Below are 16,577 nucleotides of genomic sequence, written 5' to 3' on the forward strand. Positions count from 1 at the left end.
AGAATAGACTTTAAACCTATAGTTCATGTCTACTCATTTCAGAATTGGACCACAGCCAGACATAAATTGTGTTGGAGACTGAGGATATGTTTGCCATTCCTCTTGCTCTAAACTCTGTTGGAGAAGATGCTACGGTTCACTGTTTCATAATGTGTAGCATGTATCTACAGTTTTCTCTAATTTATTCTGCACTACAGACTGTTTAAGACACAGTACCCCCTTCCCATTTTGCTCACAAATCCCCAGTGGAATAAGACAAGGGAAGCTGGTTGCTGGAGAAAATTGGCCCATACATAGACAAAACTTGAGCTCTCACTGAATAAATGATGTAATGGAAACCAAAAAGTCTAGCAGAAACATTAAGTAGTTGAGCATTTTCACCAATGTGAACCAAGACGGATAGGCCTGTGATGAATGACCTATTTGATTTTGTGTTAATACGAGCCAACGCATGCACCACAGTCGATGGCTTATACAGCATTTTCACAGCTGTTCTTGCATCAAATACAATGAAAACAAAATTACATGATCCAAAATAGGTTTTCAGGGTTCCTGCAAATGACACTTGTCCTGTTGCAGTCCGTCTGTTCCTTGAACAAGATCAGGTCTTCCCTTCCCCATTGCATAGGTCCCCGTGTCTCTGACTTAAGAGTCGCTAGACCTATCGGACCTGCAGTTTGCACATCTGCCGCTGGTCTGATGGACCCACATCTTTATGGTAGGTGGATGACGAAGTTACCCTCCAGGGATTCTGCTTCCTCCCAGGGTTGCCCCGAGATCTGTGTGCTGATCCTTTCCTGGCAGCTACAGTGGTTTTCTGGTTTGCTGTGGGAGCAGCAATAGGCACACACATCCTTGCAAGGACTGGGGAACATCTAAGGGTGTTAAAATTACTAGCAGGGTTTGAATAAAGGCTGCTTTCAAACCCTTGACATTCTTTTTCCCTTGATTGTTGTTGATATGGAGTGAGTCATCTTCAGCTGGAAGAAGGTGAGACTATTAAGAGCTTTCTGTTTAAGTTTTCCAGATGCTTTGCAGGTTCTTGCATTTGAGTTATTCCTCAGTGTCCCCAGGCTGGTTCTTTTGGGAGTTGGGAGGGGGCGCAGCAAAACTGTCTCCACCATTCTCTCTGTGTCCTGGGGAATTTTATTTTTAACCAAGCCAACTTAGGTTTCCTGAAGTTATGAAAAGGACCGTTTAAAATGTTTAATTACAACCACTGCCCACAGACATTATTTGTCATATTATCCCCAGTAGACAAGAGACTGCCTTTATTTCTTTGTTTTTCACTTGAAAATTTTATGGATGAAGATGCTTTGTTAGCAGCGTTCCTACCCCCCACCCCTCCACCCACGGCTGCTTCCACATTTCTCTTTTCCAGTCGCAAATAAATAGGTATTTCTGGAATTATCCTATTGGAGCACTGCGTTATTCCCGAAATATTGGAATATGTCAAGGAAGCTACCTTGGATCCTTTTGAGATTGGGTGGTCTGTCTGGATAATTGTTCCTATGTTCATTTTAGGAAAGATGTTTAATGCTGGGTTTTTTGTTTGTTTGTTTTCCCTTGTTAGGAGTCAAAATCCTTAGATGACTAAAGCCTAATGAGGAAATGCTTTAGTGCAGTCATGACAATGTGAATAATATGAAAGTGGGGGAAAAACCTGTTTGGGAATTTTCTGAAACAAGAATTTGATCCAGCAGTTATGAAGTGGGGTGAGGAGTACCTGCAGAAGTCCTGCCAGTGGCCTTGGCACAGGAATATTGATTGTCCCCAAGTGGTTAGTTGCTTCTCAAAACAATATTGGACTACTCTGCTGAAGCTTGATTTTTCACTTATTTTAAAATCAATGGTCAAATGAAATTTTACTCTTTTTTAATCATTGGAAGTCTATTTTCTTACAGATGTTGTAAGTTGCCTCCTTACCAAAGGACAATTTTGCTAGTCCATTATAATGTCAAAAACCTTGATACGTTTTTTTGATGGGATTACTTATTTTGTTGGAAAATTCTGCCAATTTACTCAGTATCTAGAAGCTTTAGGAAACTTCATGTAAAGACTATGACTTAGAACTTCAACAAATGAATGGCTTGTGTAGATTTGTTACTTTAGGACTGCAGGTAGATGTCTAAATTTACCCTGAAAGCAGAAAAACACAGCCATTAATAAAGGCAAAGCTTATAAATTTTAATACCATAGCTGTCTCTCCATTCTCTAAATGTAGTGCTTCCGAACACATCATCTGACTTACATTAGAACTGATTTTATATGTTAAAGAGTGATGTTGAAATAGGATTCTGCTGTATTTTGTTCTGAGTCCTTGCTTTTTGCTCTGTAATCCTTTAAAACAAATCTCTTAAAAGAATTTGTTATTACTATTGACTCTGCTGGTGGAGTGTCTTGTTTATGTGTGTTTCTGTACAGGCTGGATAATGATGAGTTCATTTCCATCCAGGAGCATGTTGATTCTCTTTTATCTCTTGGGCTGTATCTCCTGAGTATGCCCTCATTGCTTGGCCTTCCACATGCACGAAGGGGGCTCTAGATTCATGGATGGTTAGGAGCCCAGGTCTTTTTCCTGAAGGAGTGTGATGCGATAGAAGAGATGCAGTAGTTGTCAAGCTGTGGATACAATCACCCAGCTGCCAAGCATTCTAGAGTGGAAACTTGGGCACGTTGGCATCTGACTCACAAATTCCCATTTCTCTAATGAGCTAGCCTAAGTGATGTAAAAGCAGGCAAAAACGAGAAAGAGATAATTATGTCATCACTATTAAAATGATAGCTACTAATTATTAGATGTTTACTGTTTTTTAGGTACCCAGCTAAGTGCCCTACATGCATTATTTCATTAATCCTTCCAAACAACAACAACAAAACCCTGGATTGAGTTCTCTGTTATCCTTTCATCACTAGCAAAGCCCCAGGGGAGTAAAGTAACCAGGCCAAGTGTACATAACATAGAAGTAGCAGAATACATCAGACCTGTTTTGTGTGATCTCTGAGCCCATCCTCTCCACTACTGTATTAGTCGTGTCCTAAAACATGAAGGTATACCTGTTAGAGGCAACGTCCGTATGACCAGACTGAGGCATAAATGAGCATTGACTCACTTCCTGGAACCTGTGATGCTCTCTCAGGAGGCAGAACTGTAACTTGGAAAGAGCCAGCCAAAGGGTACCTTCCTGGATTTGGAGAGACAAGGGCAGACTGTGGGATAAGTAGGAAGTTGCTGCTTGAAACATATTTTGTGTATGTGAAGGAGATGCACTAGAAAGCAACGTTGTTGCAACTACCAGAAAGGTATCTGGGCAGCAGGGCCCCTCCCTGATCGTCTGCTGGCCCAGGGGATGGCATAGACATACTCCTGTCCCCAGTGGCCACATGTAGCTGGAGAGGCTCTTTGTTCTTAACACACAAGGAAGCAGGGAAAAACCCAACAGAAGAGCCTGTTTCTTTCCTAGGGGCTGTGGCTCTGATTACGTCTTCTCCCCTCTGAGCAGAAAGGAGCTCTGCCACGTAAATTGGCATCAGTCTGCTCACTCGTTCCCCATATTAGAGAAGCATTTTAATCGCAACCAGCTGGAGACTAAAGGTACTCCGAGAATCTACCTGCCCTGCTTGTGGATAAACACCAGCACTAGGTTGACTCCTTCTGGTCCAAAGATGGAGTAAACAGAAAAAAGAAGGAAAAAAAAAAAAAAAAACCACAGAGCTTGTGAAAGATTTTGTAGCAAAGAAAAGGGAAGATAACCTAACACTTAACATGCAAAGGAAAGACCTACATCTGACAAAATTATTATGAGAAACAAGTAAATTTTAGAAAGTGATTTTTAGACACCATCTGCTTTGTGTCTTAAAATTCAAGGAAACATAGACTTTGAAGTGAGGCTGAATGGTGGATGAGCCCAGACTATGATGAAGAGTGAACTGGCAGCAGAGCTGGGGAACAGAAAGCACAGATGTGGGAGGCAGATTGCTGGCCTAGGTCCTGGCTCCTCCGCTTCTAGCCCTCCACCTGGGTCATAGCCCTTTCGGGTTTCTTGTCTGTAAAGTGAGGATGAGGATACCAATCTGATATGCTTGTCAGAATTTAAAAGGCACTAAGAGAATTAAAGCATGTATTAGGAGCAATGGTGAAAAATCAGTGTTCTAAAAAATTGAATCCATAACAAATTTAAGAGGTTCTCTCAGAGCCCAGAAGAAAAGATTACAGTGATAAAGCAGAAACAAAGACACATGTATGTGGAAGACAGGGAGTGAGGACCCACCAGTTAAAAAACTGACGTTCCTCAAAAAGACCAGAACAAATAGAATGGATGCTGTAAAGAAGATATAGCGGAATCTTTAAGTCAAAAAGGCTGTAGGGCAGGAAAAATTCCAGCCTTAAGCATTGGAGAAGGAAATGATTTAATTAGTCAAAAAAGTAGAAGTTTTCCCTTGAAGGGAGAAAAATCGACCTGGCCTCGGACTTGCTCCTGTGCACTATTGAATGCAGGAGGTGATGGAACCCTATCCAGTGTTGAGGGTTACCACCAAATAACTTTATCACCCAGACATGGTGGTGTTCACGTAAGAAGAAAATGAAAATTATCGTTTGGCAGAGAAATAAAATATACCCATCCAAAAGCTGCTTTGAAAAATAAATGCCGTAAAGATTTACCTCATTGGAAATAAGCGTAAAGCGTCAAGCATGGAAATAATGGTATAAAATTATACCATTAACAGGAAACAAGAAATTGGTCCTCCTTATCCTTGGTTGGGGTGTTGAAGTACTTAGGGGACTCTTGGTAGACTCCTCATTGAACGTTGTCCCAAAGCTGAGTGTTCACAGTTACACATGGTTCTGACGAGCAATGTGGATTGAGAAGTCCTGTTCCAGAAGTTTAATCAAGATAAAATATGTACAGAGATAATTAGGAAAGTGCAGATATTGCCAAAAATATGGAAAAGAATTTTCTTTTTCTCAAATTTATGCTAATTGATTTAAAAATAGACAACTTTTGTGGATACAACAGCAAATTTTAATAAATGAAGAGACAGGATTACTTTTCAGCAGGAAGACTTGATTTTATGAAAAAGCCCTCTTTTTTCAAATGTATATCTAATTTATACATGATACCAATCAAAATTATAATTTTTTTAGGTTTATCAATTTCTGAATTTCGTCTGGAAGAATAAGCTGGTAGCATAACAAAGTTTTAGAAACTGATATTGTGAAGGAAACTTGTCCTACTGGTTGGTAGGATTTAATAATACAAATTAAAACATTTGTACTGTCAAATTCTGAATGGAAAGATAAAGGAAACAATAGAAGGTTCAAAAACAGACCCAGTATTGTAGGGATGATACAATTCATAATGATAAAAGGGACAGTTCCTCACGAAGACATAAATGTTTATATGACTAGTAACAGAGCCTCAAAATATGAGACGCAAAAACAGATTTAAAGGGGAAAAAAAGACAATTTTGTAATTATAGATTTAAATACCTCTTTCAGTAGTTGATAGAACTAGTAGTTGTTAGGGGAGAAAAAACAGTAAAAACGTAGAAAATATGAATAACACTATGAACACCTTAACTGACATTCTAGATTATATTCCGTAACCTCAACAGAGTTAAATGAGAAACCAATAAGCATAAGCTATTTAGGAAAACTCCAAATATCTGGAAGCTTCTGGAAAAAAAAAAAAAAAAGATTCATGTGTCAAAGACAAAATCACAATAGAATCACCATAATTTGAAGTGAATGACAGAAAAAATACATCAAAGTATTTGAGATACATCCCAAACAGTACTTAGAGGAATATTTAGTGCTTTTAAATGCTTGATGGAGAGGGACAGCGAGAGAGGGAATACAAGCAGGGGGAGGGGGAGAAGCAGGCTTTTTCCTGCTGAGCAGGGAACCTGACATGGGGCTTGATCCCAGGATCCTGGGATCATGACTGACTGAAGGCAGATGCCCAACGACTGAAAACCTAGGCGCCCCTAGAGTATGGGACTCTTGATCTCAGGGTTGTGAGTTCAAGCTGCATGTTGGGCATGGAGCTTACTTTAAAGAAAGGGGGGGGAGGGTTAAGAGAAAATGGACACATTCTTAGCTAAAATGAGCAAGAACACAAAAGGAGACAACCATATTGGGAAGGAAAAAAGGGATTATCACCACAGATCCTGTAGACATCATAGAGCTATTACGTGAATATTATGAACAACTTGAACATCCTACATGAAGTAGACAAATATTTTGATAAATACAACTTGCAAAATTGCTGTGAGAAAGAAAAAACCCAAACAGCTTCATATCTATTTAAAAAACTCATTAGGAAAAAATCTTCCCCAAAGGAAAACTCCAGCCTGGATGATTTCGCTGGTAAATGCTATTAAATATTCAAAAAATAAATACTGCTAATATACACAAACCTTTTCAAAAAATGCAGAAGGGGGCATCATGGCCTGTTTCATTTTATGGGGCTAGCGGTACTCTAATCTCCAAACTGACAAAGATACTTAAAAAGTAAAGAAGGGAATTATAGATTGATAGCTCTTGTAACTACGGATGCAAAATAAACAAACAGACAGACAGACAGACAAACAAACCCAAACTCTGAAGAGGAATTCAGTAATTTCAAAAGTCTTTAAAATATTTTCATTATTTAATCCAGTAATACTATTGCTATGGATTTACTCTTATAAATGTTACCACAGGTTTACCTCCAGGTAGGTTAGAATGATTGAATACAAACTCAGTGAGAAACAATGAGATTTTAAAAATAGATTTGTTTATGCAGTGCTATTAAAACTACTGATATAGGGGTGCCTGGGTGGCTCATTCCTGTTAAGCTCCAATGATTGGTTTTGGCTCAGATTGTGGTCTCAGGGTCATGGAACTGAGCCTTGTGTTGGTTTCTGCACTTAACGCCATCTGCTTAAGATTTTCTCTCTCTCTCTCCCTCTGCCTCTCCCCCTCCCCTCCACTCGTGCACTCAGGTGTGCTCTCTCTAAAATAAATAAATCGATGAAATCTTTTATTTATTTTTATTTTTATTTTTTTTTATTGATGAAATCTTTTAAAAATACTGATATAGATTATTGAAATGGGAAATAGCATTTTTTTTTTAAGATTGATTTATGTTTTTATTTGTCAGAGAGGGAGAGCACAAGCAGGCCGAGCGGCTGGCAGAGGCGGAGAAGCAGGCTCCCCACTGAGAAAGGAGCCTGATGTGGACTTGATTCCAGGACCCTGGGATCATGACCTGAGCCGAGCAGTGGCTTAACCGATTGAGCCACCCAGGCATCCCGGGAAATAGCAAATTAAGTGGGAAGGCTACTTAAATGTATTCCCTTAAGTCCTTGATGATAAGTATTATTTTAGTACATTGTTTAAAAAAATATAGAGTACAAGGCAAATTTAATGATGACTGCCTTTCAGTGATTGAATTATGGATGGTAGTTTTTTCCCCTACTAACAGGAGTGTCCCGCATTGTTTAGTGAACATGCATTATTTTAAATAAAAATATAAAATAGTTCAAATATACTTATAGATTTGAATAAATGCACTAACTTTTTTATTACCGTTGAAATAATAGTGCCTTTCCCATGAAATTTAAAACTATTTTTTTTATATGAAAAGTTCATTTAGTCATAGGCATGGCTAATCCTAGTAATAGGAAACCATTACTTCTGTTAACCTTAAATAACTAACTGGTATGTGTGGGGTACACACCTAGTTGCTCTTTAAGTTACAGAGGTGTAAAAGTCATTATTTTAACTGGTATTGATAAAGATACAGCTGATCACAGCAATTAAATGCCTAGAGCCACACGGGCAGGAAAGTTGATGGGTGTTCTAGTTCTGATTGATGGATGGTGGCTGCCTGGAGAGATGAATTAGGACAAATTGTGAGGCTTTTCCTGGATTCAGCTTCAAGTGTGCTGATAACTTAATCATGTGTACTCTGAGCAAGAGGACGGAACGGTGCAGCCCTGGGTGCCATTCTTGACCTAGTTAGGGAATAAAGGTAATCTTATTTTTACAGATGTGCGTGGCCCACATATCTGGCTGAGATGGATGTGTGCAAGGCTCTAAGTGACAGATGAGGTCAAAATAAAGGGTTTGGTAATAGATGACTTCTGGCTCCGATTTCAGGGAAGCCAAGCCATTTCATGGACTTTGTTATAATGGTCTACATATTTGAGAGAAAATTAATGGTTTATTGAAGTGCGACATCTCAATTTTAGCCTTAAGAACCAATAATTCTATCTTGATGTATGATTCATGATATGCATTATGTGTATTCCTGGCATGCCAGTTTCCATTCATCCAGGTGATCATGTTCCTTAGCTTAGCAACTATGACATTGTAGGTGGTGGAAGGTTGGGGAAGCAGGGAGGAGAAAAAGCAGGGAAAATGTGCCTCTTCTCTGGTTGACTATTCCAGCCAGTATGACAGGCAGATCATGGGATGCCGTGACAGCCCTTCATTTCTTTGCTGTGTATGTCTTGCCACATATGGTGTCTGAAATGTATTCACTGAAATGGACGTTTCGGACTTTTTTGGCATTTAATTCATATTCCAAGAAGTTCTCTTTTGTTCCTGGCTAGTGAATTTCTAAGATTTTGCAACCGTTGAAGGGCAGTGACTGTGCTCCAAAAGACTGTGTAGTTTTCACATTGCTTTTGTACCCTCTGTTGTCCTTCTTGTGTGTGGGGAGGTGTACGCGTGCATGTGTGGACACGTGTGTTGTATAAATGTGTAAACTGCATCCTAGATTATTTTACCCCTCTTAGAGTGAGAATGATCTCTGAGGACAATGGTTTATCTCTAGTTTTCCCTTCTCTTTTACTTACAAGTAGGATTTTTTCCTTCTTTCTTCTTAGAAGAGCTCTTACGTTTTGCTTAATCTTGGTCTGTTTGAACTCTTTTCCACTAAGATGGAAATTTAGAGCTAGATAGGTAAATTTTTATGTTGACTGTTCAGAAAAATCTGTTTTTTTCCATCCATCTTGATTTTAAATAATAGTTTTTTATGATTTGAGTGGAGTGTAAGTTTAGAATCCAGGGACCTTACTGATTTTTAAGAGCCCTGTCGGCCACATGTTTTTTCAGCCACTGTTTGCAATACAGGCAGACACAGAGACTTCACTCCAGTCCATTGCAACTTATTTTATTTCTAGAACAGCTTTTGCCCTTGAAAGTTTTTTTATGATTATGGCTCTAATTCAGTTGTTTGGGAGTCATGTAAATAGTCCAATATGTTTTTAAACCCCAGATACCTTCAGATACTGAAAGAATGCGTCATGCCTCTGTATGTCTTTTTAGCTCCCCTGTTTCCTTCTGCTCTTAAAAATTCAGTTCTTTGGGCACCTGGATGGCTCATTTGGTTAAGTGGCTGCCTTCGGCTCAGGTCATGATTCCAGGGTCCTGGGATGGAGCCCTCTGTTGGGCTCTCGGCTCAGCAGGAATCCTGCTTCTCTCTCTCCCACTGCCTGCCACTCTACTTACTTGTGCTCTCTCTCTATCTCTCTGTTAAATAAATAAATAAAATCTCAAAAAACAAAACAAAACAAAAACCTCAGTTCTGTCCTCAGGCTCATTTCTTATTGATCAGTATTTAAATATTTCACCCAGGAGTGAGCCCAGTTGTCCAGGAATTGTCTAGTTCTGATATCTTTTTTCTGTTAATTAATGCACCCTAGAATTGAGTTTCTGGTTTGAGGTATAGGGGAAGGACCGTGTCCATTTCATTGTTCATGCCTTGAAAATAGTGTTGACTTCAAGCCTAGGTTTTTTGTACTTGCTTCTGTGTTTGTACTCAAGAACTGACATATTTATTCCTGAGAAAGTCCATCTCGTTAGATTGGGCTCATGACTTCAGCCATCCCTTGTGGTTTATGTCATTGGCACCCAAGACAGTGGCAGAGTAGGGTAGAGCTGAGGACAGAATTTCTTAGTCTTGGAGTTATTGATCAGTATTAATGCTTTAAACATACTTTCAGTTAATGAGTAAACCATTTTTTCCTGTTGAATTTTTTTTTTACATTTAAATGATACTCTCTGAAGAATCTTTTTTTTTTTTTTTTCTTAAGATTTTATTTATTTATTTGACAGATCACAAGTAAGCAGAGAGGCAGACAGAGGGAGAGGGAGAAGCAGGTCTCTGAGCAGGGAGCCCGAGGTGGGGCTATAGGGGGATCCCAGGACCCCAACACATGACCCAAGCCAAAGACAGACGCTTAACGACTGAGCCACCCAGGTGCCCCTCTCTGAAGAATCTTAGGAAAAGAACAAAACCCTTAAGTTTTATTAAATCTTATTAACCATATGGTCAGTAACAATGAAAGTAAATATAGAGCATTGAGAATACTCTTAACTTCTTGAAATAAGAAGGCATATTTGTGTCTTTTAAACTTCATTTTTTTGTACTGGTTTGAATACTGTTGTAAACATTTCTTATTTTTGAAACTTTTTTAGTGTTCCAGAAATACTCTAGTCGTAATGATCTTTTATTTGAATTTTTAATTTTTTTTTTTTTTTAAGATTTTAGACAGCAGAGCCAGAGAGAGAGCATAGAGTTGGGGGCGGGTACAGAGGGAGTAGGGAGCAGGAAGCCCAATGTGAGGGGCTTTATCTCAGGACTCTGGGAGCATGACCCTAGCTGAAGGCAGATGCCCAATAGACTGAGCCACTCAGGTGCCCCCATAATAATCTTTTAATCCTCAACAGTGTGGGCTTTGGAGTAAGACTGGCTGGGTTGAATACTAGCTCCAGTTGAAGTGACCTTGAGAGTAAGTTAATCTTTCTAAGCCTCAGTCTGCTTGTCTCTAAATTATGAATTAAAATAATGGCTATCTCTTGGACTTATTTTTAAGGAGAAAATGAATATAAAACACCTAGTAATAATAGTAAGGTCTCACTAAAAGTTGTCTTTTATTTGTATCATTTTTTAAAATATTACAGAATCATTTTGGCTTTTCATAAGATAACATAATTTTAGCTATAGGTTTTAAAAGTGTGTTAAACACAAAAATAGACTCAAAATGGATGAAAGACCTTAGTGTTAGGAATCCATTAGAATCCTTGAGGAGAACATAGGCAGCAACTTCTTAGACCTCAGCCCCAGCAGCTTCTTCCAAGAAACATCCCAAAGGCAAGGGAAGCAAGGGCAAAAATGAACTAGTGGGACTTCATCAAGATCAAAAGCTTTTGCACAGCAAAGGAAACAGTCAATAAAACCAAAAGACAACTGACAGAATGGGAGAAGATATTGGCAAATGACATATCAGATAAAGGGCTAGTATCCAAAAATCTATAAAGATCTTATTAAACGCAACACCCAAAGAAAAAATAATCGAATCAAGAGATGGGTAGAAGACACGAACAGACATTTCGGCAAAGAAGACATCCAAATAGCCAATAGACACAAGAAAAAGTGCTCAACATCACTTGGCATCAGGGAAATACAAATCAAAACTAGAGTGAGATACCACCTCATATCAATCAAAATGGCTAAAATTAACAAGTCAAGAAACGGCAGAGGTTGGTGAGGATGTGGAGAAAGGGAAACCCTCCTACACTGTTGATAGGAATGCAGGCTGGTGCAACCACTCTGGAAAACAACATGGAAGTTCTTCAAGTTGAAAATAGATCTACCTACGACCCAGCAATCGCACTACTGGGTATTTACCCAAAAGATACAAATGTAGTGATCCGAAGGAGAAAGTGCTCCTGAATGTTTATAGCAGCAATGTCCACAATAGCCAAACTATGGAAAGAAACTAAGATGTCCATCAATGGATGAAAGTGGTATATATATATATATATATATATATATATATATATATATCTCACTTCTATTATTCTATTATCTATTCCTTCTATTATATATTATTCTATTATTATTCTATATATTATTCTATTATTCTATTATCTATTCCTTCTATTATATATTCTAGAATATATCTATTCTATATATCTATTATATATATAATGGAATACTGTGTAGCCATCAAAAGAAATGAAATCTTGCCATTTGCAACGACATGGGTGGAACTAGAGGGTATTATGCTAAGCAAAATAAGTCAGTCAGAGAAAGACAGTTATCATAAGCTCTTGCTGATATGAGGAAATTTGAGAGGTAGGGCGGGGGGTCATGGGGGCTAGGGATGGAAAAAATGAAACACGATGGGATCGGGAGGGGGACAAACTATAAGCGACTCTTAATCTCATGAAACAAACCGAGGGTAGTTGGGTTATGGAAATTGGCTATGTGCTGTGGTGAGTGCTGTGAAGTATGTAACCTTGATGATTCACAGACCTGTACCCCTGGGGCAAATAATGCATTATACGTTAATAAAAAATAAAGAAAAATAAAATATGTGCGTTAAAATTAATTGGTGGTATGTTTTAATTGTGACCCACAATGTAAGTATTAGATTTTTTTTAAGAAAATTACATACTCTAGGAAAAGTTGAACACTTAAGTACTTTTTTTTTTCTTTTCTTTCTTTCTTTTCTTTCTTTTTTTTTTTTAAGATCTTCTTTATTTGAGAGAAAGAGCATGAGAGTGGAGAAGGTCAGAGGGAGAAGCAGACTCCCCATGGAGCTTGCAGCCCGACACGGGACTCGATCCCGGGACTCCAGGACCATAACCCTATTGAAGGCAGTCGCTTAACCAACTGAGCCAGGCACCCAGTATTTTTCTTTTTATTGTTACTAATTAGGTCCAACCTACTTAAGTTGATCTGGTTGAACAATTAAAGCCCCAAGTAGGAAGTCTGTATTTGTTAAAACCTCTCTTAGTAATAACATGTTTTTATTTCTTTCTCAACAAGATCTTATAAAACTTCAGATTCTGATCGAAATTACATTTCTATCAATGTAGCTAGCTTTAAGGGTTCCTTTAAGTCTGTTTTCATAATTATAGTCCTTGTCTTTAAAATGACTCATTTCCCTGAAATGCATTTTATTCTCAAGTAATTCTGATGCATAAACCAAGAAGTTATCTGCACATTCAGCTCTTCCTTTTTTAAGGGAAAGGCCCCTTCAAACCCAGTATGATAAACATCAAGTCATTTTTTGTTAGGCGATTTCCTTAAATATTAAAACTTGTATGTGTTTTTGATCTGCCCTTGCCAAAAGTAATATAGTTTATTAAGAATCAGATATTCTTGTTATAAAGTAAGATGTCCTAAGGTAAACATTTTTTCAAGAATGTTAAAAGAATAAGCAATAATAGTTAGTTGAAAGGTAGGTAAACTTAAGGGATGTCTCTTGGCTTGGGCACGTGTTCAGTTGTAAATGCTTGCCTAAATCCAAATTAAGCTAAACTCTGAATCTTGTGGGATGAGCAAAAGAAGAGGAGATGGCAATGAGGGTTAGTGGTCAGTGGGAAGTTACACAGGCGAAGGACGGGAGGGGGTTCTGGCCTGCCAGCATCCCATGACAAAGGTGTGGGGGAAGAGAGCGCTTCATAACCATGAGAATGTTGAAGGCCTTTACACAGAAAAGTGACTGAGGTTTCCTAGGAAAGGTATTCTGAGAACTCTGGTAAGCAGAGTGCCTCTATGATATACAATCTAGGTTTGGGGTGTGAGTAGTGCAAAAAATCATCTGCTACCCCTGTGGTTTTCCTGAAAATGCTCTTGCCTGGTTTTAGTTTAGAAAGTTAATTGAGTCCTTCCTGGGGTTCTCTAGTTCTGACTCAGATAGTGGGTATCCTAAGACTTGGTCATCCTTTTCTCAGGAATGAGCTCTGCATAGAGGAGTCTGACATTGGTCTAACTTCTTCCCCAGTTTCCTGTTAAGGTTGGTCCCTTTGTGAGGAATCTTGACTTCCTCTAATGGAGAAAATGGCCCGAGCTCTTTCCTTAGGAGGCTGAGTTAAAATTATATTTTCCTAAGGCCACTGGATGCTACATTTATCCATGCAGCAAGAATACATTACATACCCATTGTGTGTTTGATGGGTTGGCAGGATGTCAGCTGAGTAAAAGTGTCCCTACTTTAAAGGAGCTCAAAGCAAATGTTTAGGAGAAGACAGTCCTGCCAGGCCCAGAGTGACTGGACTCTTCCCATAATAGAGATTGCAAACTGGGTGTCTCGTCGTCTTGCATTCCCAGAATTATTTTCAGATGAAGTTTCATGTTTCATCTGATGTTTCCAATACACTACCTTGGGCCGTAAGCACCAAGAGACTTATGAGATTGATTCAGGTGCTGTTCAGTAGAGAAGTCTAGAGAACGTGGAACCTCTTCTGACAAAAATCAGGTTCTAGATGCTGCGTAAGGAGAGATGCAAGGCTAGCTTCGTGGATGTGCAACCTGTGCATTGGCAGAGGGCCATGCACTTGGGAACCTCCCCTGCTTGATTAAATGGTATGCTGTCACCATCTTGAAATTTTAAATTTTTGAACAAAGGGCCCTATGTTCTCATTTTGCACCAGGTCTTGCAGATTGTGTAGTCTGTCCTAAATTTATGATCTGCATTGAGGGAAACTATAGATGAAGAGATCCCAACAGTGGGACAAGAGGTTGGTGGCCCTTTAAAGTCACCAGGCACTTTATAGGGAACAGTAGGCTTTAAATATTCACCACACTCGGTTAGACTAGTCTTCCAACTGAACCAGTTTGGTAGAATCGTCCTGCTTCCCTCACTTCCAAGCCCTTCTAATCCACTTAGAAAGAGGGGGAGAAGATTTGTGTAAAGAGAGAGGTGTTTTCGTAAACCCTCCTTTCCCAGGTGGTACGTATTACCGTGCCACAGATCTTTGCTGGGGAAAGGAAGCTGTCCTACACTCAGGCTGGATATTCTAATCAAATTGAGACAGGTTTAGGTCTTAAAATGACTACAGGACTTGTATTTAGAGAAAAGTTAGAGGAAAAAAATAAGAGAAAAACCATAGGGGTATCTCAGGTTTTCATCCAGGGGTGGGGGATGAATTATTACATTCAATAAAAATGAAGAGAGAAGTGAAGAAAGGCAAAATGTACTCGCTTTTGAAATTACATCTTGAAAGTGATGCTTACTCAGTGTATTGATTACTTAATTGAACTTGAAGAATCCAGAACTATAAAATGCCTTTGATTCATAAATCATGTTGACTTTTAAGTTTAAAATGATCCTCTGAGATAATCCTAGCTTAATTTTCATGGTGAAATTGGGCTTTTTGTAAACTGTATTTCTTCATCTAACTTGGTAATAGGAAAAGATAGTTAGATTTGCCCATTTGTCATTTGCACTTGTGTTTATCTAGTTGTTGGCTTGCTCACAGTGGTCTAAAAATGGAAAAGTCTAGATGTTCAATGCAGCTACTTTTAAAGGGAGGAAGTTTGTGTAATATTTCTTCAGAAAACACATTTAACGTTTTGGACAATTAGCTTGATTCATTGTAAAGTAATTTAGTTTTTCCACTGGGAGCGACACAGAATAATTATTTTCTAGTGGCTAGTCCACATGACCTGAGTTCTGAAAATGTTGCTAGCTAGCTTCAATATATTTCTACTATTTTCCATTTTATACAAAGACTGTTGTAGGCTAATTATAGAAAATTACATTTAGTGACATGTGGATGTGAAATTAACTTTGACGCTGAGGGACTGACACTGAGAGTGAAATGAGGTTACATTCTTTTCTGGGACTCTGTGAACTCTATTTTCATGCCCTTCAACAATGAGAATGAGATATTTGCATCTTCTTAAATTTTCTGGAGGTTTTTTTGGTAGTTTAGTCCAACTTCACAAAATATGAATGTTGTGACTTTTTAACATAAAAATTTCATCAGGTATTTTTTTCTTCAGCAAATACCCTTATAAATTCTTTGTGGCTCAACAAAACTTGTAGGAGGTTTATATTTTGCAACTTAGCTTGATACGTATTAGGTGAAAAAGAAGTTCTATCAAGATAGAGATAATTTTATTTTTGAACTTTCACTAGAAGTTATTTTAATACTTGGTATTTCTGATTTTGTTTTAAACTGGAAGAGACTGTACGTAAAACACAGATCGTTGAAGGAGGGAGCATCATGGGAAAAAACTGTATTTGCATCATTTGTAATTTAAAAGACATTTTTAAGGAAGAAAATTTGAAAGTAGGCTGGATGGCAAGCCAGGCTAGTCAGGGATTGGGGTCACATTCCCTTTGCTCCTCACTCAATGCCTGACAGCATACGTAAGCCATTACTCAAAAGAGTTGTGAATATCATTTGGAAAAGTAATCACCAAACCTTCTTATAAATATCTTTCTGTATATTTTTATTTCTTTCTTCAATACATTCCTCTGATTTTGTTCCAGGCTCGCAGGAAGGAGGTATTTATCCAGGAACGGTACGGGAGATTTAATTTGAATGACCCCTTCTTGGCACTGCAGAGAGACTATGAGGCAGGTGCCGGTGAGAAAGAGAAGAAGCCAGTGTGTACCAACCCCCTCTCCATCCTTGAAGCAGTCATGGCCCACTGCAGGAAGATGCAAGAAAGAATGTCCACGCAGCTGGCTGCTGCTGAAAGCAGACAAAAGAAGGTATTGAGACTTTCAGTCATTTTTCCTGTATCACAGTGTAGCATGAAGACGCCGTTTCTAGGCTT

The 16,577-nt window shown here is 38.6% G+C and overlaps 1 protein-coding gene across 4 annotated transcripts in view; it reads left to right on the forward strand.

Moving 5' to 3' along the window:
* CTTNBP2 (cortactin binding protein 2) overlaps positions 1–16,577 on the forward strand; it is a 150,155-nt gene that overhangs the window by 46,567 nt on the left and 87,011 nt on the right. For all 4 annotated transcript variants that reach the window (XM_082693815.1, XM_082693812.1, XM_082693814.1 and 1 more), the window contains exon 3: positions 16,288–16,512. Coding sequence is in view for 3 of the 4 variants with exons in the window: in XM_082693812.1 (XP_082549938.1) it covers positions 16,288–16,512 (225 nt within the window). In the remaining variant the exon portion in view is untranslated. The remainder of the gene's footprint in view (positions 1–16,287; positions 16,513–16,577) is intronic.

The sequence above is a fragment of the Mustela nivalis genome, assembly GCF_964662115.1.
Source record: "Mustela nivalis genome assembly, chromosome: 12".
In the NCBI taxonomy this organism is placed as follows: domain Eukaryota; kingdom Metazoa; phylum Chordata; class Mammalia; order Carnivora; family Mustelidae; genus Mustela; species Mustela nivalis.